General features: G+C 53.4%; 1 protein-coding gene across 5 annotated transcripts in view; it reads right to left on the reverse strand.

Moving 5' to 3' along the window:
* CFAP65 (cilia and flagella associated protein 65) overlaps nucleotides 1-23,820 on the reverse strand; it is a 43,740-nt gene that overhangs the window by 14,491 nt on the left and 5,429 nt on the right. For 3 of the 5 annotated variants that reach the window (XM_039493515.1, XM_039493513.1, XM_039493514.1), the window contains exons 5-21: nucleotides 23,521-23,687; nucleotides 20,054-20,253; nucleotides 19,318-19,463; nucleotides 16,977-17,199; nucleotides 16,381-16,646; nucleotides 15,256-15,456; nucleotides 14,443-14,805; nucleotides 13,442-13,579; nucleotides 12,213-12,458; nucleotides 11,574-11,798; nucleotides 10,861-11,019; nucleotides 10,197-10,362; nucleotides 9,394-9,522; nucleotides 8,193-8,418; nucleotides 7,206-7,334; nucleotides 6,499-6,675; nucleotides 5,830-5,896 (exon numbers count right to left, since the gene is read on the reverse strand). In XM_039493515.1, the coding sequence (XP_039349449.1) occupies nucleotides 5,830-5,896; nucleotides 6,499-6,675; nucleotides 7,206-7,334; nucleotides 8,193-8,418; nucleotides 9,394-9,522; nucleotides 10,197-10,362; nucleotides 10,861-11,019; nucleotides 11,574-11,798; nucleotides 12,213-12,458; nucleotides 13,442-13,579; nucleotides 14,443-14,805; nucleotides 15,256-15,456; nucleotides 16,381-16,646; nucleotides 16,977-17,199; nucleotides 19,318-19,463; nucleotides 20,054-20,253; nucleotides 23,521-23,687 (3,228 nt within the window). The remainder of the gene's footprint in view (nucleotides 1-5,829; nucleotides 5,897-6,498; nucleotides 6,676-7,205; nucleotides 7,335-8,192; nucleotides 8,419-9,393; nucleotides 9,523-10,196; nucleotides 10,363-10,860; nucleotides 11,020-11,573; nucleotides 11,799-12,212; nucleotides 12,459-13,441; nucleotides 13,580-14,442; nucleotides 14,806-15,255; nucleotides 15,457-16,380; nucleotides 16,647-16,976; nucleotides 17,200-19,317; nucleotides 19,464-20,053; nucleotides 20,254-23,520; nucleotides 23,688-23,820) is intronic. The other 2 variants (XM_039493516.1, XM_039493517.1) reach the window with 2 other exon arrangements.

The raw sequence follows: 23,820 nt of genomic DNA on the forward strand, positions 1-23,820 counted from the left end.
AGTTACAGAACTAAATCAGTAATAACAGGAGAGGCAGACAGGAGCTAAGAGGCATAAGCAAGGGAGGTAAATATTACTGACCTGAACATTCTTCCTCTCAGTAGGTTTGAATTGCACCAATCCCCACCCCTGCCCACTCCCAGCCCGACAGCTGTGAGCCAGAGCTTTGGCACTTCATCCCCTGTACCAGGAGATGGTACCCGCCTTACCAGGGAAGGGCTGTAAGCGACTGCCCTTCCTCCAGTTCTCAGTCACAGGCCCTCACGCTCAGACAGTGACCCATTCCAGGGAGGTCTCTAAAGCATGGGAGCCTAGACGCTGCCACAGGAACCGCCAAGCATAGACGTGAAGTGTCCCCTCTGCAACACAGCAGGAAGGAACCCCAGAGACTGGGTGTCCTCCTCTCACCCACTCTACGGAGCCCCTGAGAGGGCAGACCTCATGCCGCAGGGGGCAGGGAACTGCAGGCTATAACTCCCCGTTGGAGCGCACCGGAGAAACCCAAAGCTGTTTGATCTAGAGCGTGACGGCAGCGTCGAGGGTGGAGACTGCCGAGGAAGCCCCAGATACAGCTGTTGGACAGGATGTAGGCAGGGTTCACAAGAAGCTGGGAGGCCTCAGAACTCCACAGCGAAATGGCTGAGCTGAATGTGAAACTGTTTTAAGAGCCCAGGTGGGAGAGCTACTGGAGCAAGGGGGAGACAGGAGCTGTGATGATCCACAGAATTCCTGAGTTGTCAGAAACCCACAGGAGATGCTGATGTAGTTCAGTAGTTAAACAAGAGCCAAGTAGACAAGATGCTGGTGGTGCCTCTAAAGTATCTCCTCACCCTGATCAGGAAGCTGAGCCTGATACAGGAAGAGAACAGGACTAGACAAACAGGCAGTAACACATTCCCAAGGCACGATGTCAGTATGTATCAGCTCAAAGCACCGTACAAATACTTAGCACCCCAGGATCAGGGCTCCATTGTGCCAGGCTCTGCACACATACAAGGGAAGACAGTTCCTGCTCCATACAGTTCACAGTGGAGAAAGACAAGCGTGCCTAGGCATGAGACAGTCCCCGAACCCTGCACTCTGATGAGAGTGGGAGATTCCATTTCCTGAGCTTGACTCAGGGAGCCAGGCCTGCTGACTTTATCCAGCGGGCTCTGCTTTCACAGGACTCTGATCCCCAGGGTAAGACACCTGTTCCCCTGGACACATGGGATGTTACCTACAGGCGGTTGTCTCCATATAACCGACAACCAAAGTAGCAGGAGGGAACTTAGAGAAAGAGACCAGAAGGCTTAGGCTTGCTGAGATCAATACTTTCCTGATGGACTCTGTAGGCGCTGGAAGTCTGCCCGCAATGATTACTGTCTGCCTAAGCATGCAGAGCCCAGAGACAGCAGACACCCACACAGGAGCAGAGCTTGCTCAGACAATGCCAACTCCAGGTAACCATATGTAATGACCAGTTAATAAGCTTTGAAAGCTTGAAGCATTTGTGGGTCCACCCTGTGGATTCCACATGCCAGTGGGGATCCCCCGCAGGATCCTGCCCTTCAGTGGAAGTGATCGAGCACCCTCTCTGATCTGAGCTCTGGGAACCAGGCTCTATGGCTCAACATCTGCAGCCTGCAGTGGGCTTCCTTTTAAAACCACTGATGGTGGCAAATTCTGCCCAACCCACTCTCCTGACAGAGAAGTCAGAGCTGCAGTGTTTTGGATAATGGAGAGTGACCAGGCAAAGGGTTTCCCAGGCCAAAAGCTACCACCTCTCTGGAAGAGTGGGGCATGCAGGTTCACAGAGCTGGGGATTTTTTCCTGCAAAAAGTTTCCTGCAAGAAATCAATGTGATTTCCCTCAAAACCCTCACAAACCTAGAGTCACCTCAAGCCAGAACAAGTCACTTTAGACCATTAGCCTGCATCCCAGTGGGAGGGGAGGGAGTGAAGGCCCCATAAGAGACCTCACTCCAGATGAAAAAGGTCACTTATGAAGAGGGGCAGTGCCAGCGGAGGATGAGAGAGGTGGGAACAGATCCATCCTCTTGATCCTTTCTGGGCTGGCTCGCTAGTGATCAGCACCAAGCTGTGCTTGGGGCTCAAAGATGGACAAAGAAAATCCATGCCTTGGGTTGGGCCCACATGATCATACAGACCCCAGCCCGCAGGCAGTCTGCTCTCCAGTCTGGCGACGACCCCCACCCCAGAACTGCTTACTGATGCCATCTGAGAGATCCCAGGTTCAGCCCTTGGGCTCTTGGGACATATACTAAAGCAGCTGTTTCCCATGAGGCTACAATGGATTCCCAGGCATGTGTCTCTCCCCCTTCTTTCCCATGAGCGCAGGCAGAAAGCAATCTTCTGCACCACTCCTGTTCCTCTTGAGAGGGGAGGAGCCATATAGCAGGAGTGTTGTGAGCAAGACACAAGCAGTAATTCTTCCGCTCTGCTCTGTTCTGATTAGGCCTCAACTGGAGTATTGCGTCCAGTTCTGGGTGCCACATTCAGGAAAGATGTGGCCAAATTGGAGAAAGTCCAGAGAAGAGCAAAAACAATGATGAAAGGTCTAGAAAACATGAGCTATGAGGGAAGATTGAAAAAACTGGGTTTGTTTAGTCTGGAGAAGAGAAGCCTGAGAGGGGACCTGAGAACAGTTTCAAGTACATAAAAGGTTGTTACAAGGAGGAGGGAGAAAAATTGTTCTTCTTAACCCCTGAGCAGGGGTCACAACGCGACTGTGGTAAAAATGTTGAGGTCCATGGTAATTTTTCAAGACACGTTGAATGACATAACCCCCCCGATGTCCGTCACTAAGTACGGTAATTTTGTCAAGTGTCCGTCGTGCAACATGGTAGTGCCGACCCCTGCCTCTGAGGACAGGACTAGAAGCAATGGGCTTAAATTGCAGCAAGGGTGGCTGGACATTAGGAAAAACTTCCTGTCGGGGTGGTTAAGCACTGGAATAAGCTGCCTAGGGAGACTGTGGAATCTCTATCATTGGAGGTTTTTAAGAGCAGGTTAGACAAACACCTGTCAGGGATGGTCTAGATAATACTTAATCCTGCCTGGAGTGCAGGGGACTGGCCTAGATGACCTCTCGGGGTCCCTTCCAGTCCTACGATTCTATATCATGCTTCAGCTCCTGTCTAGCATCCTCCATGTGCCATGGGCATGCGGAGGGGTCTCCTCACTACCTCTCCCTTTTCCCCTTCTCTCTCTCTCCCCACAATGTATCAGTGCAGGAGATGGAAAGTGTGGGGCACGGGCAGCTCCTTTCTGATGCAGCATATCAGCACCCTTGACACACAGGTGCTCCGTAGCCTGTACGACACTTGTGAGTGCACTGGGGGGAGGCGTTCCCTTCAGTGCACTGATGCTGCATTTGCCCCTCCATTGGTCCAGGTCTCCTTGAGCACAGGGGCTGGCGCAGCTCTCTGTGCATTGGCTGCAGCAGCTCCTTCAGCAGCGCTCCACTCTCACTCTCCTCTGCTCCTCATTCTGGGGCAGGCTGGTGGCCACTGGTCTTAAGCCACCAGAGTCTCTGCTGGGCAAGGCAGGGCCATGTGCCTCTGGAGCTCTAGAACCAATCCCTCGCTGGCTGGCTGCCAGAGAGCTGCTGGCCCCGCTCTGGAGTGTGCCAACCGGCATCGCACAGGGAGCCCATCCAAGGGTTTCAGGGACAGGTACAATTAAGCCACTGTTTGAAGAATTTGTTCAATGGGCTGGATTTCCAGCGGACAATAGCCCTGAAAGAAAGGAACGGAAAGTAAAACGCGATGTGAACACAAAGCTCTCAGAGGAAACTTCAGAGACAGACAGGAAGGCTCAGAGGGGCCTGAGCCAGGCCCGGCAGAGCACAAGGTGACGTTGGCTCTAACTGAGAGAGAGAAATGAGTTCCAATCCTGAGGAAACCCTCAAGGAAAATGCAAACCAGGGGCAGCTCTGAGCTGCTTTAGTGATTGGCAAGGAAGGGAGAATGAATGGCAGCTCCTCAGTGATGGGAGCGGAGAAAGGAGCTGAGAGCTGAAGGCACGTGGCTGCTGTCCCACCTTTGCACAGACAGGACAGAATGTACCTGCTGGCACTGGGGGAACAGCTGCCTCCACACCTGAGATCCTGCCGATCACATGCTGGAGCTCAGAGCAGCTGGTGCTTTAGGAGAAGGCCCATCTCTGAGACAGTGTTGATGAGGAGGAGCGATGGAGGGAGGGTAAATATACCAGAGAGAGGGCATGAACTGCAGAGGTGAAGACTCTTGCACCAAATGTGAGGAGCGGCAGAGAAGAGGCCAGTGTGAGACTAGGAAAGGGAGTCTGGAAGCAAATAGAGAAACAAGGTCCATGAGATACCACAGGGTGGGTAAGTGTGCAGAGAACTGAAAAAACAGAAAGGCCGTTTTGAGCTGGCTCCTGAAATGAGTGTGGAGCCAGCAGAGCTGTCTACGAATGGGGCTGCTCTGCATAAACTGTACAATGTAACAATACGTCGGGCAGAGTCACAGCCCCCCTCCAAGGAGAACGCCAGCGGGGTTCAGGTTGCAGGACGCTGGCACCCGTGCGGGAATTTTGCCATGGCACTGACGTTTATAGCTCACTCTATAGGGTTGAACTGACAAAGGACAGGAACAGAATTAATGCCAGCCAACGTGGTTTATGGGAAATTGGTCTTGTCCAACAAAGCACATTTTAAATGCATTGAGAACTGGCTAACACACAGGTCTCCAAAAATAGCCATCAGTGGGGAATCCATGATCTGGATGTAAATATAAAATTGCTGCTGCTAACATTTGCAAATGACACAACCGTTGGTGGAATGGCAGTAACGAGGAGGGCAGGGCTGTCCTACAGAGCGAGCTGGATCACTTGCATTTCATTATAGCCAACTGCAAGGTGACACATCTAGGAACAGGGACTGCAGGCCCACCTACAGAATGGGGGACTGTACCCTGGAAAGCAGGGACCCTGAAAAGGGTTTAGGGCTCCCAGTGCAATGATATGGCAAAGAGGGTTAATGCGACCCCTGGGTGTATAAATAGAGGAATAGGGAGTGAAGTAACGAGGTGATTTTACGTCTGTACATAGCACTGGTGAGACAGACCCTGGAATAGTGCATCCAGTTCTGCGGTCCACATTTTAAAGAGGACCTTGAAAACCTGGAGATGGTGCAGAAAAGAGCCACAAAAATGATCCAAGGGCTGGAGAAATGCCCTAGAGTGAGACTGAAGGAGCTCAGTCAGTTTAGTTTCTCAAAAGGAAGATTGAGGGGTGACTGAAGTAGAGTGTACAGTAAGACTAGGTAGTAATGGGCCTGTAGTCTCTGTAATCAGAGACAGGCAGAACAAGAGCCAATGGCTGCAAGCGGAAGCCAGACAAAGCCCAATCACAAAGAAAGCACAATTTTTTAGCAGAGGGTGATTAACCACTGGAACCAACTCCCACGGGAAGGGCTGGATTCTCCTTCTCTTGATGTTGTCAGCTCCAGACTGGAGCCTTTCTGGAGGCTGTAGTAATCGAACGAGTTCTTGGGCTCAATCCTGGTGTAACTGGGTGAATGTCAATGGCCTGTGCCGTGCAGGTGGTCAGACTAGACGATTTAATGGTCCCTAATCTATGAAAGGTGCCATGGGACCACAAGCTGTCTGAATCTGGGTTTCATGCCTGGTCCGCAAGAAGGCACCTCCATCACAGCGCCCCAGGCTAAGGTACTGGTTCGGTGCTGACTCCACAGGAAGGCCACCATTTAGTGAATGCTTTGCGGCTCCTGCCTCGGTGTGAATTCAGCCCCTGGAACTTACTGGCCTGCTAGCTGCACGGCAAGCAATGCCTGCTATCTTACCAGAATCTCACGGCCATGGGAGACCTTCAGCAGGACCGGGAGCCGATCAGTGCCGATGAAATCGTGTCTAGCAGGGCAAGAAAAAACACCAGGGTCAGCGAGAGAGGAAAACCTTAAAAATCTAATCCTGTGCCTGGAGTAACAGACTCAAGGATCACACAGTGAATGAGAGACAATTCATTTCCCTGCTAGAGAGAGTCACTGTAGCATAAGGGCCATTGACACATGGAGGGCACAACTGGATTTGATATAGACACGCACCAATTTACAGGCCCGAGCCCCGGAGTTCCTGAAGTCCAGAAGAGTTAGAGACAATCAGGATTAGACCCCAAGTAAAAGCTGGTTAATTTTTCTATATGGAGCCACTGTCGCTGACACAGCCGGTCTCTGGGCCCAGCCTGATTTTTTTAAAACTACTAATAGATAAAACCACACAAACTGGCTCTGGAGAGGAGCTATCCAGCCATCTCTCCATTCCCCACTCTGTCCGGCTGGCCCAGGGTGGGTCCAGAGAGCACATTCCTGAATGCCTTGGCCAATCCAATTTTAAACGATATTGACGTGATTCCGGTAAAGACCACATTGGGGTCAGAAAAAAGAGGACACAGTCAGAGGGACTTCTATGGGGCCCTGCTGGGGATGCACCGTGTGATGGGCATGAACTGTCACCTGTGCGAGAGCTGCACTGTTTGCTCCTGTCCTGGGAAGAGTCTTCCTGACTTTGGGGAAACACTGAAGAGCTGGTTGTCCTGAACTCTCATCTGGTGCAGCTCACTGGGGTTGAACTCTGTGTTTTCTGCCCAGTGCTCCACATCAATCTTCTGGTCAGAGGGGAACAGAAAGGCCCTATGGACCCAGCAAAGCCAGTCAGCCAGAGCAGGAATGAGAATAGGCATCACTCCCACACGGGGGCTTGTTCTGATGGGATCATGAAGGTATCAGCTTTAGCACAAGGCACGGAAGTGCTGGAAACTCCTCACCACTGCCATCCTGCCAACCCCCCTCAGCCCTGCCTGCAGAACCCTCCTGGAACCCAGCCCTGGGTTCCCCACCCAGATAGAGCCACGAGTCGCAGGCCTGACCTGCAGGACACAAGATGAACCCATGAAAACTGGGACAGTCCCGCACAGTTTGTGATGGGCAGCGACCCTGGCTTTTCCTCTGCAGAAGGACCCCAGGTGATAGGACGGAGTCCAGCCCAGTCGGGTACTCAGAAGCCTCCTGCTGAAGTCCCCTGTCAGATCTCCTCTAGCTCAACCCCTCAGAACATAGAGCCCCTTGGATGCCAAGTGCACTCAGTGCCCTGGGAGCAGCTCCATGTCCAGGGGCAGCTCTGATTCCAGCGGAGGGCACGGGGTTTAACGAGAGCTACGTACCATTCCACTGGCACAACCCCATTGTTCTCCAGCATGAGGATCACCACGGACGGCTCGGCTTCTATCGGAGCAGCCCCAAAGTTGAAATCCAGCAGGACGGGGGTGTGCACGGGGGGGACTGGGCAGACGCTGTGCAGGGCAGAGAAAGAGGAGATGAAATCAAGCCAAGAGGAGGGAAAGCTCACTGGAGGTGCTGCAGGAGATGGATGCAACACAACTGCCGGGAGGCTCCTCCCTTGGGTACCAGCAGAAACTAGTGACCTTCACTCCTCATGAGGGCTCCACACTCCAGGAATATCAGCTGCCCAGAGCGGAGGCACCCAGACACTTAAACACTTTCCCCTCCTCCTGAGAGCTGCCTCTGTCTAAGGTGGCTCTTCACTCCACACTGGGAATCTCAACACACAGCGAGGGCTGAGCATGCTGGGTAGGCACAGTGCATTTAGTGCCTAGAGCGGGCACAACACAGGTCATAGCCAGGAACCTCCCTGGCTGACCCAGGAATGCTACTGCCCTCCTACAAAGAGAGCTGGGCACAGCCAGAATGGCAGCTCAGCCGGACGCTGGGCCCTGGAGAGGAGATGGGGGCCTGCGGGATTGCAGTGCCCACCCAGGCTCAGTGCATCACCTCTGGATGCCTGCAGACAGGGGAGCGGGGTGGGACTCATTCCCGTTCTCCACGCCCTGCTACCATCCAGCAGGCTCACACACTTGCAGCAGGGCAATGCTGAGTCCATGCAGAGGGACCCGAGGAGAGGGAGAAAGGCGAGGTGAAGTTTCAAGGCTTCCAGCCTCCCCGCAGAGGGGAAAGGACAAGGCAGGGAGCACAGGCAGCGGGCCAGGGCGAGGTGAGGAGCTGCCTGCTTTGGGGCTGAGAAGGAGTCAGCGAAGGTGACACCGAGCTGCATATCAAACCCTCCAGCCATGCTTTCCCTTCCTGGATTGTACTGCAGGTTACAGGCTCCTCTGGGCTGGGTCTCCAGTCACCTGTGCCTTGTGGGAACCCTGTAGGTGAGCTCTGCGGAGGTGGGGTCTCGCTCCAGGTACTGGTTCAGCGTTTCCAGTGCAAAGAGCCTCCAGAGGTGCAGCTTGCTGATGCCGCGGGCACTTCCTGCTGCACACACATCCGTGACGCAGACAGAGGGGTAGACGCCCGTCGCTACTACACAGCAGAGGGCCTGCTGCTTCCCTACGGTGTTTGCAGGATCCCGAGCTTGCAGGAGAAGAGACAAGAACTAGTCAGTGCAATGTCGAGGGAAGCTGCCCAGGGTAGGCTAGAAGTAGGGTCTGGATCCCCACCGGAGAGCCAGACCCCTGCCTGGGATGCCCGGGCACACGTGTCAGAAGCAACCAAGACATGAACATGTCTGTTATAAGACATATAAAGGGAAGCTGCATGGGTGGGGCATAAGCATGTGGAGGAGAGGGGACAAGGTGGGGCATGGGTGGACTGGGAACCATCTCTGCCTCGGCACCCCTGTGTCTAACGCCATCTCTGCCTCGGCACCCCTGTGTCTAACGCCATCTCTGCCTCGGCACCCCTGTGTCTAACACCATCTCTGCCTCGGCACCCCTGTGTCTAACGCCATCTCTGCCTCGGCACCCCTGTGTCTAACGCCATCTCTGCCTCGGCACCCCTGTGTCTAACGCCATCTCTGCCTCGGCACTCCTGTGTCTAACGCCATCTCTGCCTCGGCACCCCTGTGTCTAACGCCATCTCTGCCTCGGCACCCCTGTGTCTAACGCCATCTCTGCCTCGGCACCCCTGTGTCTAACGCCATCTCTGCCTCGGCACCCCTGTGTCTAACGCCATCTCTGCCGCAGCACCCCTGTGTCTAACGCCATCTCTGCCTCGGCACCCCTGTGTCTAACGCCATCTCTGCCTCGGCACCCCTGTGTCTAACGCCATCTCTGCCTCGGCACCCCAGGGCTCAGCTGTGTCTAACGCCATCTCTGCAGACAGCATGGGGGCAAGGGAGAAAGCAAAACATCCCGTGAGTCCAGCCGAGCTGTTCAGCACAGAGACTCCCGCAGGCAGGAGTAATCCACTGGGAATGGAGGGAGAGGCGCAGCTGGGAGCTGACATCTTGGCAGATTCAGACAGTTTATGTCTGGCATGGAAAGGGCCCCCTGGCTGGATGCAATGGAACGGCCCTTTTGGTCCTTCTTGGCAAGCCAGGGCTCTCACCTTTGGGCGTGGAAATGGTGTAACTCATTGCCCAGGTGTAATGCAGTTGACGGGCTGGGCTGACGGTTGCTTGGACAACAGCCTTTGACCTTGCAGGAATCATCCCCTTGTAATGATCCAGCTCTAAAGCTGCAAGGGAAAGGAAAGGAAGTGAGTACTGGGAGGGCACTGACCTCTTGGTCTCAGGATAATTCTCTCTCTATATATATCAAGCTACATCGTATACATGGCGTGTTCAGAATGCAGATATTCGTTCTGCACACACCCAGGGTGCCATTTTCAAACAGACCTAACTGCTCAATCCAAACCAAACACGGACACACACTAGTCCTCATGGAGGACTCTCCACGACAAGCTTCAAGTGTCAATCTGGTTTTGCTCCTAGCCCTGTTTAGAAATCTGTGCACTGATATTATTTTAAAAAGAAAGTGGGTTTTTTCCCAAATCCAAAAACTTCTGAATTGATTTTGCTCAAAATTTTACCCTTTGAGCTGAAACTTTGAGCAGGACCCCAGCATGGAAATTTTCAGATGAAGTGAGCAATACTGGTGAGTGATGAGAACAGGGAGTAGAAACGTGTGATAGCTCTAATAATAGTGGCAGAGGTTTGTACTAGGTAGCCAGTATAAAATGACAGACAGACAGGACACACCTGTACCTTCTCAAACATACCAGCTGTCACAGAAAGAATGGGTGTTTCTCAAGCTGGCAAGAGCAATTCGTCCATTTTAGAATGCCTTTGCCTGCAATAAAAACAAGGCCCAGTGCCCCCCATCCCGCCGCCCCACACATTCTTTTAATACCTAGCGGATCGCTGAGGACTTCCTCAGGGTCACATGGTCCTGTGATTATCTGCTCCACGTGGAGGATGTAGTTCAGCGAACAGGTCCCATTATTCAACAATACAAGGTCACAGGACTGCAGGCCGCCAACCAGAACGTTCCCTAGGTCCAGCTGCTCCTCCTGAGCCTAGAGCCCAAAGCCGGCACACAAGGATCAGGCTGGTCTTGTTACATCAGCGCAGACTGCTCAGGGGGCAGGACAAGGCTGCTATCGGGCTAGGCCAATATACACAGTGTAGCACAGGGATGTGTAAAGTTTCTCTGGGACCCAGTCTGCACCATAGAGATTATAAAGCATTGCCGGCTGGGACTTGTAGTCTTACTATGGAGCCCTGCCCCGCGCAAAGAGGAGGGGAACTGCATAGGCACCTGATGATAAAACGATGGACGGGTGATGGATCTTGCTGAATGCAAGGCCAACCCAGAAGTCCAGCAGAGCGGGAGTAACATTCTTTCCTCTACTATCACCTCCTTCCCTCTGGAAAGAAGCTGCCGTTGGGCTCCAAGCACCAGTTGTCCCACCCTCCTCTAGTACTTTACTAGGAGGCTGGAGAGTCTGCTTAGCCCATTAACCCCCCGGGGAGACACTTCCTCTCTTCCCCCTCTCCCACACTCTGGTACTTACCATAATGGTGCCCAGTGCCCCCTCACCAATAACCCGCAGGGTGTAGCGGGTGCTCTTAGGAAACTCAGGGGCTGAACTCCCTTGGGCTCTCCAGACTGACACCCAGCTTCGCAGGAGATACTTGGTCTCCTCCCCAGGAGTAAAGGTCCATGCCTGAGCCTGGAATCACAGGAGGGAGAGGGCATTCACTGGTGTTCCCAGGCTTTCCACTGCCCCGGCCAGGGAGTCAATTCCAAAAACATTGTGGAGCAGCTGACAATCCTGGGTGTGTAAGACAGACAGCACCTTCCTCCCTCACTGGTGTCTCAGTCACACTCCAGCAACCATCCTTCCATTCAGCTCTGTCCTGACTCCCGATTGTGTCTGCCCATTACCTGACCCGTGTTGGGGGTTCTTACTGGGAACACATGCCTAGACACTCACAACCAGGCCTTCTCAGATACACCAGTTCTTGCTACCCTCCACAGGAGGTGCAGAGGGAAACCTGCCTAGTGGTTTACAATATATTTGCTCCTAGTGCCTGGAAGGAAACAAGGATGTGGTGGAGCAAACTTACTTCCAGATCAAGCTGGAGGAAGCTGGCTAGCTACCCTACCCGAGACATGTACTGGCACCCTCTGCTCTTGGCCAGTGGGGCTATGAACTGCTGCCATGTGGTTTTGCTCTCAGCTGTATGGTGGGTGGCGGAAGAAAATGACTTTGGCAGAACTCACCAAGGCTTCGTTGGGCTGGATGACCCCTGTGGCGGGCTTGACAGACAGGACCTTGCTGTCAGACTCCTGGATCTTCCACTTGAAATGCATCGGTAACCTTGTGCAGTTCTTTATGGTGTAAGTGCGTGTGGTTGAGGTCCCCACACAGGTAGGCTTGAAGTACAGATTCCCATCTCCTTCTAAGAGCAACAGAAGGGACTCGCCACTGCTCCGGAGCGGGATCTCCTACGGGACTCAGGGAAAGGGAATAGACAGTAGCAGGAAATCTTAGCTGAGTTCTAAAAGGACCAGGCAAATTTGCAGCTCCTTCGAAAAGGCATCTGGGATCACAACAGGGATGAGCTTGAAGGGGGAAGGACTCTGGGCCTTCCTGTTGTGCTGTCACGGAGAGTCCTGAAGAAACCTTGGCACAAAGCAGGCAGGAGAACAAGGGGCACCAGGCCCTGGAAGGCACCTGCTGTGCCAATAAGAAATGGGCACATTGATGCCACCCAAAGGACATTTTAGAAGACTTTAAATTCCCATTTCCAAAAGAGAAGAAACCAAACTACCAAAAAGGAGAAATAACCAGGCCCATGGTGAAGGTTATCACGAAGGGAGAGAACAGAATACAAAACAGCCCTTCTACCCTCGCCCTACCTGGGTGTACTTGGGATAGGAGTTCAACTGCAAGGACAGGATGTGCTGGTGTGTGGCCATGTCCGCCGGCTGCGTTGAGAGAAGGAAGATCTGGTGGGCTCCTGGGGCTACGTACCCTGAGCAGGGTTTGACCAAAACAGAGGGACAGGTGTCCTGGTTCATGCAGAAGGTGATCGGGGAGGTGCCAACGTTCCAGAGCAGCACGCTGCGGTAGGTGTTGGTGTTCGGACCCACCGCAGGGAACACCTGATGGACAGAAAGTGAGCCGGGAGGGCTGGGTTCATTTCAGAAGGCCAGTTTACACAGGAAATCTTTGTCTAGTTGAATTCCCCTTTCCGGAATCTGACAAGCACCAGCCTGAGCCCTTGGTGAACCCTGCCACTGCTTCTAAGGAAGCAAGAGAAGAAAGTGAATTCACTCTAAGGCGGACAAAGTGCGGCCAACAGACTGACAGCAACCTGTGGAGCTGTGAGGACTGCACCTGCCCACTCCTTTATTTGTCTGAAGTGGCCTGCTGAGACTCCACGCCCAGCATGCCATGCTCCTTCCCAATCCAAACAGCACCCTGGGGCCAGCAGCCTCTGCAGGCCCCACTCTGGGTTAAAGAGAAAGATGGCTGCAATCTGCTCCACTTTATGCAAATCATGCGTGGCTATTGGGTTCTTGGCAAATTACCAAGGCAGCCCCTTTGCTGGGTGCCTCTGGGCTAGCTGGGGAGTCTCGCCTGACTTCTCAAGAGGGCTCTTCCTAGAAGGCTGTAGGCTCTTGGAGATGGGGCAAGTCAGATCTTCCTTAGCCTCGTGGGAAGGACAACCCCTGTGCGGGAGAAGCAGCAGCAAGAGCACAACTTTTGTCTCACTTTGCCTTGCAGGACACCTCTCTTCCAATAAAGTCTTGGTGTGCTGCTCTGTCGCTGACCCCCCCACCCCCAATGGCTGGAGACTAGCTAAGGCACATGGGGAGAGGGGCTCTCTCAGCTGTCCTTACAAGTGACGAGATCAGCTTTGACACGAAGGACCAAGCTCTTCATTACAAACTGGGACGCAAGAGAACTGGGATACGGGGGGACTCGCCCACCTGTCCTAAGCTGGGAGTTCTCCATAGGGTAGGAAGCCACCCAAAGCACAGCTCTGACCAGGACAGGAGGAGAGAGCGTTACGTACTCCAGGACTCTCCACATCGAAGATTCACCATGTACTTTTCACATGACACACACCGACCACACTCACCTTGGGGGAGTCCAGGACATAATGCGGGATAAAGTGTTGCCGATCTGCTTCAAAGGTGTGGCCCCTCAGCCGGATGGTCAGGCACCAGGATGGACACATGGTGCTGTCCTCCTCGATGTTACTATAGTGTCTCAGCACCTGCAGGCAAAGGAGAGAGAATCGTGCATCCGTGGGGAGGAAAAGTGCCACAGAACCATCTTCAAATGAGATAGCATGAGCAGCCATTCATATGATTGCCACCCTCGGGATACAGAGGAGCCGACCTGCGTCAGGGAAGCAGGGCCGGTCAGGGCGGGATCAGGAATGACCTCCAGAGAGCGACATCCCAATGCTAGATAAGTTATGTACTTATCTGTCCCCCACTACTGCAGGTATCTGAGCTTCACAATCTTTAATGCATTCACCCTCGCCACACGCCTGTGACGTGCTCTTAGCCCCATATTACAGCAACTGAAGCCCACGGAAACTAAGTGACATGCCCAAGGTGACACAGGAAGCCTGTGGAAGAGCTGGGAACTCAACTTTGCTCTTCTGAGTCTTGGATGATTGAACCAACTCTTCGCTCCCCAGCCATCCTGCTGCTCACACTGACTGGCCTGCACTCAGGACATGGCAAAAGGAGGGTGTCAGTGAAATGATTCTCAACCATTTTGTTGTCAAACTTTGTGGGTATTTCCACACCTGCCCACAGAGAGGGAAGGAGCAGCAATGGAACAGGCAGCTGGTTGGGGAGCATTTGTCCTCCTCTAGGCCACTCATTCAGACCAGAGAAAGTCTGATATGACAAAGTGCAGTTTAAATAAAGCCAACGCAGCCTAACCCGCCCAGGCAGTGTGGTGGCAATGCGATTTCTCCTTAACTCACTCCCTACCTCGGGACTGGAGCACTGGGGTGGACAGATCTTAGGCCCGACATGGTGAAAGCCATAGGTCTAGATTTCAGTCAAGCCCTTGACATTAATGTGGCTGCATTTGGTGTGGATTCTGGTAATTCCTACTGACCTTGTAGAAGGCAAAGCCTTCCAGCTCTGCTGCATACAGAGTGTTGAGCTGAGAGGGGTGGAAAACGAGGCGAAAGGCTGTGGATTTCAGAGGTGGGATGTCGCAGGTTTCAGGGGTCACCCGGAAGGGACTCTCTGGCCTGCATATCCATGTAACAGTGATCTTTCCTTTGGTGTGGTTGGTCAGGCAGAGAGGAAGTGGTTCCACCTCCTGGAGCCGCACACAGCAACCAAAATCAAACTCCCTAACGCTGACACTGACGTGAGGGGGAAAGATGGTGAGGTCGCTGGTTATGCCATCGTGGAAGTATTCGGTCATGGGGTCGATGTATGGGTACTCCTCAGGGGGAGTATCTTCAGGGACCTAGGAGAAGGAAACAGATCTCTGTCTAGCCCCGGGGTAAACACTACAGCAAAGCACACTCCCTACAGGACATGGGAGCCCAGGTGACCTCACAGTCCTGGCTGCCAGGATGACCAGCAAGCTGTAGCTAAGCACAGAGAACTTCCCCTTTATAGCATGTTTCCCAGGAAAGCTCAGCATTTGGGATCCAAGGAGGCTCCTGCTTTTTAGCCAAATTTCAATCAGAGGTTGACTGAGGCAAGAGAAGGTCCAGCGATTAGTTCAAAGGCCCACAGTGGGCTAGTAACTGAGCTGGGATCAGAACTCAGGCAGATGAATGCCAGTAATATATGCTATATACACTTGTAACTGCATAATTAGCATGAGGGCAGCCTGGCATCTGCAGTGGGCAACCAGTGCCCTGGTGGGCAGAGCAAGGGCAGCGTGGCATCTGCACAGGGCAGCCCATACCTGTGGAGGCAGCTTGAGGGCTCTATTGTCATCCATCTGCAGCTTCCCCTCCCTCAGCATCGAGCTCAGGATGTCCGGTGGGTAGAAGGTCAGTCCTCGTGCCATGTTGGTCCTGTACCACGAGAGGTGTCTTGGCCGCAGGATGGCTGGTTTAGCTGTATCAGAATGGCAGGTACCAAACAAATCCAGGAACAATGGATCCTGGGGAAGTGCCAGAAACACTTGCAGGAAACAGGCTACTTTGACTGCCCTCCGGTTGGCTGCTTTTCCTGTTACGCATCACATATGCATTCCCCCTCCCCCCCGGGGTAAGTTACAGACTTAGCACTGTGTAAACACACACCACCATTGACATTGCCTCTGGATTTGGCCCAATATCTTTGCTAGAATTCGGGAGGGATGTAGATGGCACATGATGCAGGATCAGTGCACCAGCCTTTCGTTTCCAGACACGTAACCTGACTCACAAGTGAGAGGAGTTTGCAGATCTAACACACCACCCAGTGAAGAGTCTGCTCAGAAAAGGCCCAGGCTGGATTAGGAGGAGACGCAGTGATGGGTTTACAGGGCTACGTAGGGGAGCCCAGGACTAGAAGGGAGCGCTGCAGACAGGTCAGGGTTGAGGTGGGAGACCCTGTAGGCCAGGCTTATGGTACATTGGCAGAGCTGTGAAAGAGAGCCCCACACTGGAACAGGAGGTCAGGATTGAGGTGTGCTGGCAGAGTCACGTGGGGGAAGCTTGAGTAGCACAACCCGTACCAACACAGTCTGTCTTCATAGCCTGACATTCACCACCAAACAAGGTGGGGGAGGCAATTTGTGTTTCATTTTTTAACCTGGTGTTGGTGACAAACATCTTGCTCTGAAATGAGCGCAGCTGCCTGGTGCCTAACACAGCCAGACCGAATAGACACTACCCTGGAGCCTATACACATCTCCTCAGCAGAACGCCATGCAGCACTCTCCTGCCACTTGCAGATCCTTTCCCTCTCTGGAGACACATAACCAAGTGATGAGCAAGGCTCTGCAACAGCATTTCACTCATCCCCTCTCCGTTCCCAAGCAGAAAAGGTTTCCTTTGTGCTCTGACGTCTCAGTAACAGCGTCGCCTGCTGCCCCTCCTACCTGGTGATGGACGAGGCAAACTACTCTGCGGTAACAGATGAGAGGGTGAGTAGGCCAAAAGGTCACCCTCAGGATGAGAGTGGCCATCCCGCTCAGGACTCCACACGGGCGGTCAAAGGAGAAGACGCTCTCTCTGCCATCAATGTCGAACTGGTAATAGGCAGGGACATCCGAAATGTTGCTGATTTCCAAAGGCTGCGTCACACACTCTCCAAGGTTGAGCCAGCCAAAGTTCATGAAGGAATGTTGCAGGCACACTAAGGGACCTGGAACAACAACCAATGCCTGACGCTTTCATACCAATTTCTATCCCTGCAGCACACTCTATTTCAGCCAATGTGGATCATCCTAAGTCAGAAGCGAATCATCTGACAGGTTCCCCAAACCAATCTGCCTCAGCAAACAGCTGGACATGCTCTTCCAATAGCCTCATGCCGAAGCACAAGCGAGTGGTAGAATTTACACCCCACTAGGGCCAAGAGGAGCTTGGAACCTGGCAGAAAGCCAGTCCCAGCCCATGTACCGGACACTCTGTCAGCCACTCCCCTAACCCAGTCAGACGGGGCCTGAAGACACGGGGGACAGTCCTTTGATACCTTTGCATGATCCAATCACCTTCAGGACCGTTTGGGTGAGGTTCCCTACTGGCTCGATGGTGAAATAGTCCACACTCTGCACCCCTACTGTCTGGGGGCTAAAGCGCACAGAGATAAGCAGCTTCCCATTGGCTGGAACAATGGCCTGTGTGACATCGCAAGAGAAGACGTAATCCCGGAGCAGGGGCTCCTTTGCTCTCTCAATCCTAAACGGGACGCTGACCTGTGGGGGGAGATGAGCAGGTCCATACAGTTCCGGTCCAGACTAGGTTGCTCTGCATTTTGAAGACTATCAGTTTAAGATCTGTGTTCTTATGTCAGCTGAGCCCTGAGTCGGCAAATGTACTTGTCTGTCACCTTAGAGAGCTGGGTCTTATTTATAGTGAGTCACAAGTGACGTGAGTTGGGGAGAACCTCCCGCTGGTTTCTAGTGGGCATCTGCCTACATTCCCAGAGCAGCAAGGTTAGCTGCTTCTGTGCAGGAGACACCAAGAGAGGGTTTGCCGCCGGGTGCGGCAGCTCAGAACTGAGGGGCATTGCAGAGCTGTCTGAGGAAGCCAGCACAGCCCCCACCTGCACGGTCACTGACTATCTGTCCCTCAGTCTGTTCAGCAGCAAACTCAGCCAAAACTCTAAGCAGCCAATGAGGCCTGACAGCAAAATGTCCTTCCGGAGAAGGGAGCTCACCCTCCTTTGGGGTCACCAGGCTACCCAGTGTAAAGCAAGTGCCTTTCCTGATTTCCCAGGAAATGCTGCCATCTGCTGGGCTGCTTTTAGGGATGGTAGAGAGACAAGGTCAGCGAGGTAATATCTTTTATTCTGGCGGTAACTTCCGGTGGTGAGAGAGACAAGCTTTCAGGCTTACACAGAGCTCTGCTTCTTTAGGGATGGTCATCATTTGTGTCCCAGAAAGCCTCAGCCAGCGGGAATGTAAAGCTGCAGAAGGGTCCGGCTAGCGATTACTGCCCACTGAGACTGATACCCATCTCTATCGCTTCCGGTCCCCCATCCCCGTCTGTCTGTTCAGCCATCTGTTTTACCGTGTAAGAATCTTAGACAAGGGCAGGGACTGACTGACTAATAGGGCCCTGGGCTTTCTGGGTGCTTTCACAACAGAAATAAGAGTAATCTAAAGGGGAAGGCTTCCTTAGGCCGTTTCTCAGGCTTTACAACCTGTGCTCTTATCTTCTAAATCGATGATCCCCTTCCACATCCAACCCGTAAAGTGTGAAACAGGCGGTTTGTTTCGATGGAAAACCGCCAAGGTTCTTGAGCCCTAAGGTAGAGCATGTCCTCCTCGCCGGCAAGGCTTAGGCGAGCCCTGGGGGCACATCAAACAAGCTGCAGGAGAGGCACCTGGGAATGAGAAACCACCAACCCAAGAAAGACACCTCCCTGGCACCAGGACAGACAGGGATCACTCTGAAACACAGGGCAGGCCGGAACTATGCAACCCCATCGAAATCAGCAGGGCTCCTGGGTGTATCAGCAGATTTTAACGCCACCACTAAGAGCATTGAAAGGCAGTTTGCTTGACTAATTAGGACACCATCAGGGGCGGCTCCAGGCACCAGCATGCCAAGCGCGTGCCTGGGGCGGCAAGCCACGGGGGGCGCTCTGCCGGTCGCCGCGAGGGCAGCAGGCAGGCTGCCTTCAGCGGCATGCCTGCAGAGGGTCCACCGGTCCCGTGGCTTCGGCGGACCTCCCGCAGGCGTGCCGCCAAATCTGTGGGGCCGGAGACCTCCCGCAGGCAAGCCGCCGAAGGCAGCCCGCCTGCCGTGCTTGGGGCAGCAAAATACCTAGAGCCGCCCCTGGACACCATGGTATTATTTATCTTGTGTGTTGCCACCTGACATATGCCTGACCAGCATTGGCAGAGGTAGGTGCAGGGTGGCCAGGACCAGAATAGCGGGGGGCTAAGGGTCAGGAGTGAGGCACCCTGGCAGAACTGTAGGGGTGGGGGAAGCCTGCGCAGTGCCTGTCTGCACTATGCCTGGCTCGAGCTCACTGCCAGCTGCACCCACCCCCCTTTCCTCAAGCGTCACAGTCATTCGCTCATTTGCAAAGTCCAGTTTTGCTCTGAGAAGTGACCCTCTCGGCGTGGCTGATGCCCAGTGAAACAAGAGAGAAACACATGGCTCTTCTTCACCGGGTATAAATCTGTCTCTCTCGAATTCGCCAGCCTTATTCCGTGCCCACGCTCACAGCTTCCTGACACGCAGGCCCCACCGCGCTCTCCCCTGCACACACCCGTTATTTGTACAGCTGTAGTAAGGAGAATAAAACGTGTTAGCAGCTGAGGTCTGGGAGGAACAGACTTACGCCTGCCTTGCCAACTCACCACGGATGGGTTGCAGATCTCCACTTGTCTCTCCACAGTGGTGCCGACAGCCACAGAACCAAAGCACAGCACGTCCCGGAAGTCCCCAGGCTCGACATCTTCACACAGTTCCCCCGGCACACGCACCAGAAGGCGAGGATATTTGGCTATTATAAATTAGAACGCAGGATCAAGGGGCAAGGCCTTTTGTTTGTCACTCTCCTGATAACGCACATCAGGCCCTAGCTATTCTCTTTACGCCAGCAGGGCCCTTGGCAAAGAACAGTTCTATGTCTTAGTAACTGTGGTTGCTCAAGATAATCGCCCGCATGGAACCACACTTTGGCCTTAGAAAAAAACTCCAACTGGTAGCACTCATGAGAGCCCTAGTATAGGCAAGGCTCCTGCGGCTTCTAGTGTTTTTACTACTGTGCAAATTAAATCAGCTTGTCTTCCCGCATCAAGTGACTGAAGAACAAGAGAATTACCCCTTTGGACCAAGCCGCAGCACTGCATGCTGGGACCTGTAGTCTCCACACTCTCTCTGTATTAAAGATGACCACACATCATATTACAGAATTTCATGGGCCAGTTTCAACCTGCGGGCTTCTCTTTGGCCAGCCCTGGTTCGCATGGGACAACAGAAGGGCCATTAGTCAGGGCCTCTTGATGCATTTGTCTGGAATATGATTCTACAGGCTCCCATGCTTATGGACTGTGCTGGCTTCTTTTGCCTTTACACTCTAGAAAGCCTCACCGATGGCTCTTAGCTTGATGGTCCTCTTCTGTTCCTCATTGTCTCCAAACCAACACACTGCTACCGCATCGTACACCAGTGCCATCTGGGGCTGGAAGGTCACCTTCACCACGCACTCAGAGCCTGGCTCCAGCATGCCACTGACAGGAGTCAGGTGGAAAGGGCTTGGTGTCTCCCAGTTAAATAACGTAATTAGATCGCTAGGGAAATGGAGATGTGTGGTAAGCAGCCATCAAACCTCCAACCCATCTCTCCCAGCACATTCACCTCAAGGCTGTGCCTCCCCAGGGCCTTTGAGGCCCGTGCCCCGCCTCCTGCAGCAGCCAACCCCTGAGTTTCAGCAGAAGGCAAGAGCCCTCCACAGTGCACTTGGACACTTAAAATGGTTTCTGGCAGATCCATCTGCACCTGGCTCCCCTTGTGCCATCTGCGCCCTCTAGCCACAATTTACTGCCAATGGCCCCACACACTCACCATCCCAGGTTTAGAACATGGGACAGTTTCCAAACAAGAAAGGCCATTTCACACCAGGGGAAGCCTGGCCCATTCCAGCTGGCCTGAAGCTGACTTACCTGCTTTCCCACCGTAGCCCTCTTTCCCCTCCTGCCCTGAAAGTCCCGTCACTGCTGGCCCTCTTACCAAGCCCTCCCCACAGCTTTGGGGATCTTCTCTGGGATGACACCCCCTGAGCCTACTGCCCTTTCATTCAAAACCAATCAAAGCCAGGATGAGTCCTGGTTTCCTTATTCTCAGATGACATCCTCAGGGGCCAAACCCTCACCAGAGGGACCGGTTTGTATTGAGAGTCAGCCCCCTTTACAGCACCCCTGTGGCACCAGCCAGCTCAAGAGAAGATGATGTAAGCGCAATGCAGTTCAGTTACTGTGTGTGCCGATGCAGCACCGGGAGGAGCTAACCAGGCCAATTCTCGACTGACAGGCCTTGGCATAGATAACACAGATGTAACGCGCCGGGCCAGAGGATGCCAACACACAACCAGTACTTGAAGCTTGCTACACTTTCCTCTTCGCACTCTCTGCCTTCCTTTCTCTCAGCCACCTCGAGCAGCAGCAGTATCTATGCTATCTGCCTCAGCGTGGAAGTGACGCACTAGAGAACGGACTCGGGTCCTGAAAGCCCTGCTGTCATTTCTGTGCTGCTCGCTTGCCGGGGAGGAGAGGCAAACTCAGAGAAGGGCTGAACGAACAAGCTCAGCCACCAGCCCAGCTCTGCCTGCTCCCCAGGAATGGGGTGGGAATTTACTAACAAATGTCTCAACCCCTGCCTGCGGAGTTGGGCATTGTTCAGGATCCTGACTCTTTGTGTACAGGGAGATCGGGGTGCGCACATGGAGGCTGAAGGCAACTGAACCCTGAGGGCTGAACAGTGAAATCAGAGACCTGCTCACACAAACAGAGGGGAACCTCACACCTCAGTGAAATGTATTGTACAGCGATCTCCAGCGCTCCCCTCCCCATGCACACCTGTGCATTGCCAAGAGAAGCGGTTGTTAGCCAGATATCGGAGGGGAGGAAATCTGGTTGCTTGGACAGACAGCTATTGTGTGCGATTCACAGAGAAAGCACTTCGACCTCAGAGCGGGATTCGCTTTTTCAAATCAGATACACCGACAGACAGAAATATGGACCACTGGGCCCAGCTGAAAGGCTGTGTTGAGGAATGGGCACTAGAGTGCCTGGAGGCTTGGACCCCTTGGATAACTGGGCATCTCCCTGCATCATTCCCAGCATCTGAACCCCGGCCTCACAGGAGACACTAACCGCCGGCAGCAGGCTTTCACTCTTCTTTCTCTAGATGAAATTAAGGCTTGATTGTCAGCCCTAGAGACTGAAGGCTTCTGTTCACCCACAGAGCAAGCTCAGCACAGCAAGCTTCCCACACACTCTGCCCTGCCCACGTGCCCCAGCCCTACCCCAGAGAGTCCACTTCTAGAAGTGAGAGGAGAGTTTCATTTCCATGGCTTCATTAGCCAAGGCTCCCACCAGGGTGGCAGGTGCTCTGGTGGTGGGTGATGTAGACACCTGCCCTGTGAGGAATCATAGAAACATAGGGGCTGGCAGGGGCCTCGAGAGCCCACCTAGTGCATCCTCCCCCATGGCCTGTTATGCAGGCAGACTAGATGATATAACAGTCCCTTCTGGCCTTAAAATCTAGGAGAGCCGCCCATTCCCCAGGCCAGGTAACAGGCTACAGAGATGAGACTTACTTTCAATCAACAAAGGCCTGGGCTACACTAGAAAATTAGGTCAGTTTAGTTATGTCAATCAAGAGTGTGAAAAATCCACACTCCTCAGCAACACAGTTAAACTGACTAAGTCCCTGTGTAGACAGCGCTGGGTCAACAGCAGAAATCGTCCATTGCCCTAACTACCACCTCTCAGGGAGGTGGATACCTACACCGACAGGAGAACCCCTCCCATCGGTGTCGGTAGTGTCTACGCTGAAGCGCTGCAGCTGTCCTTCTGTAGCTTTTCAAGGGTAGACAAGCCCTAACAAAACAGTGACCTGGATCAGAAAGGCTGCTTCCCACGTCCGTCCTCTGGAGCTAGCCAGTCATAGAATCATAGAATAATAGAATATCAGGGTTGGAAGGGACCTCAGGAGGTATCTAGCCCAACCCCCTGCTCAAAGCAGGACTAATTCCCAACTAAATCATCCCAGCCAGGACTTTGTCAAGCCTGACCTTAAACACCTCTAAGGATGGAGATTCCACCACCTCCCTAGGGAACCCATTCCAGTGCTTCACCATCCTCCTAGTGAAATAGTGTTTGCTAATATCCAACCTAGACCTCCCCCTCTGCAACTTGAGACCATTACTCCTTGTTCTGTCACCTGGTACCACTGAGAACAGTCTAGATCCCTCCTCTTTGGAACCCCCTGTCAGGTAGTTGAAAGCAGCTATGAAATCCCCCCTCATTCTTCTCTTCTGCAGACTAAACAATCCCGGTTCCCTCAGCCTCTCCTCATAAGTCATGTGCTCCAGCCCTCTAGCGGGAGGGATAGCTCAGTGGTTTGAGCATTGGCCTACTAAACCCAGGATTATGAGTTCAATCCTTGAGGGGGCCATATAGGGATCTGGAGCAAAAATCTGTCTGGGAAATGGTCCTGCTTTCGACTAGATGACCTCCTGCAGCCCCTTCCAGCCCTGATATTCTATGATTGACCATCTCCCTCCTCTCAGTCCTCTTGATCAGATGGAACTGGTGCCTCGTCTCCCAGTCCCAACCCCTGAGCCCTCCCCTTTAGAACCTAACCCTGGAAAGTCTTGCGCTGCAGAGGTGGCTTTCCAGAGGAATGATGTCAGCCTACAGTGGGAATCGTGGCAAGATCGAAACAATGAGCCAAAGAAGCCAAATTGGCCCGAGGGCACAAAGCGGCTGGCTCAGCCCCGGCAGGTCTGGAACGTGGTTCTGCTCGACCTGCAGCAGCCTTGCGGGCTCACTCACCCAACGTTGCACAGGGGAAACGAGGCCTCTGTAAAATCGTGGACGGCGCAGAGAGGCAGCTGGATGGTGTCTGGGAAGAGCAGCTTGTGGCGTGGAAGCGTAGCCCGCAGGGCAACAGAGAACTCACCCTCAGGCTTTTCAAAGCAGATGCTGTCTTCGTACTCCTTCTGCACAAAAAATAAGGAGAGAGAGAGAGCTGGGCAGTGAGACGGGACCCAGCCTCCCACCAGCTGGGGCTCTTTCCCTGGCCACTCACCCTCCTCTGGGCACAGGAGATTCTGTCATTCCAGCACCTTAGGA

This window comes from Mauremys reevesii, linkage group 11 (assembly GCF_016161935.1).
Source record: "Mauremys reevesii isolate NIE-2019 linkage group 11, ASM1616193v1, whole genome shotgun sequence".
Lineage (NCBI taxonomy): Eukaryota > Metazoa > Chordata > Testudines > Geoemydidae > Mauremys > Mauremys reevesii.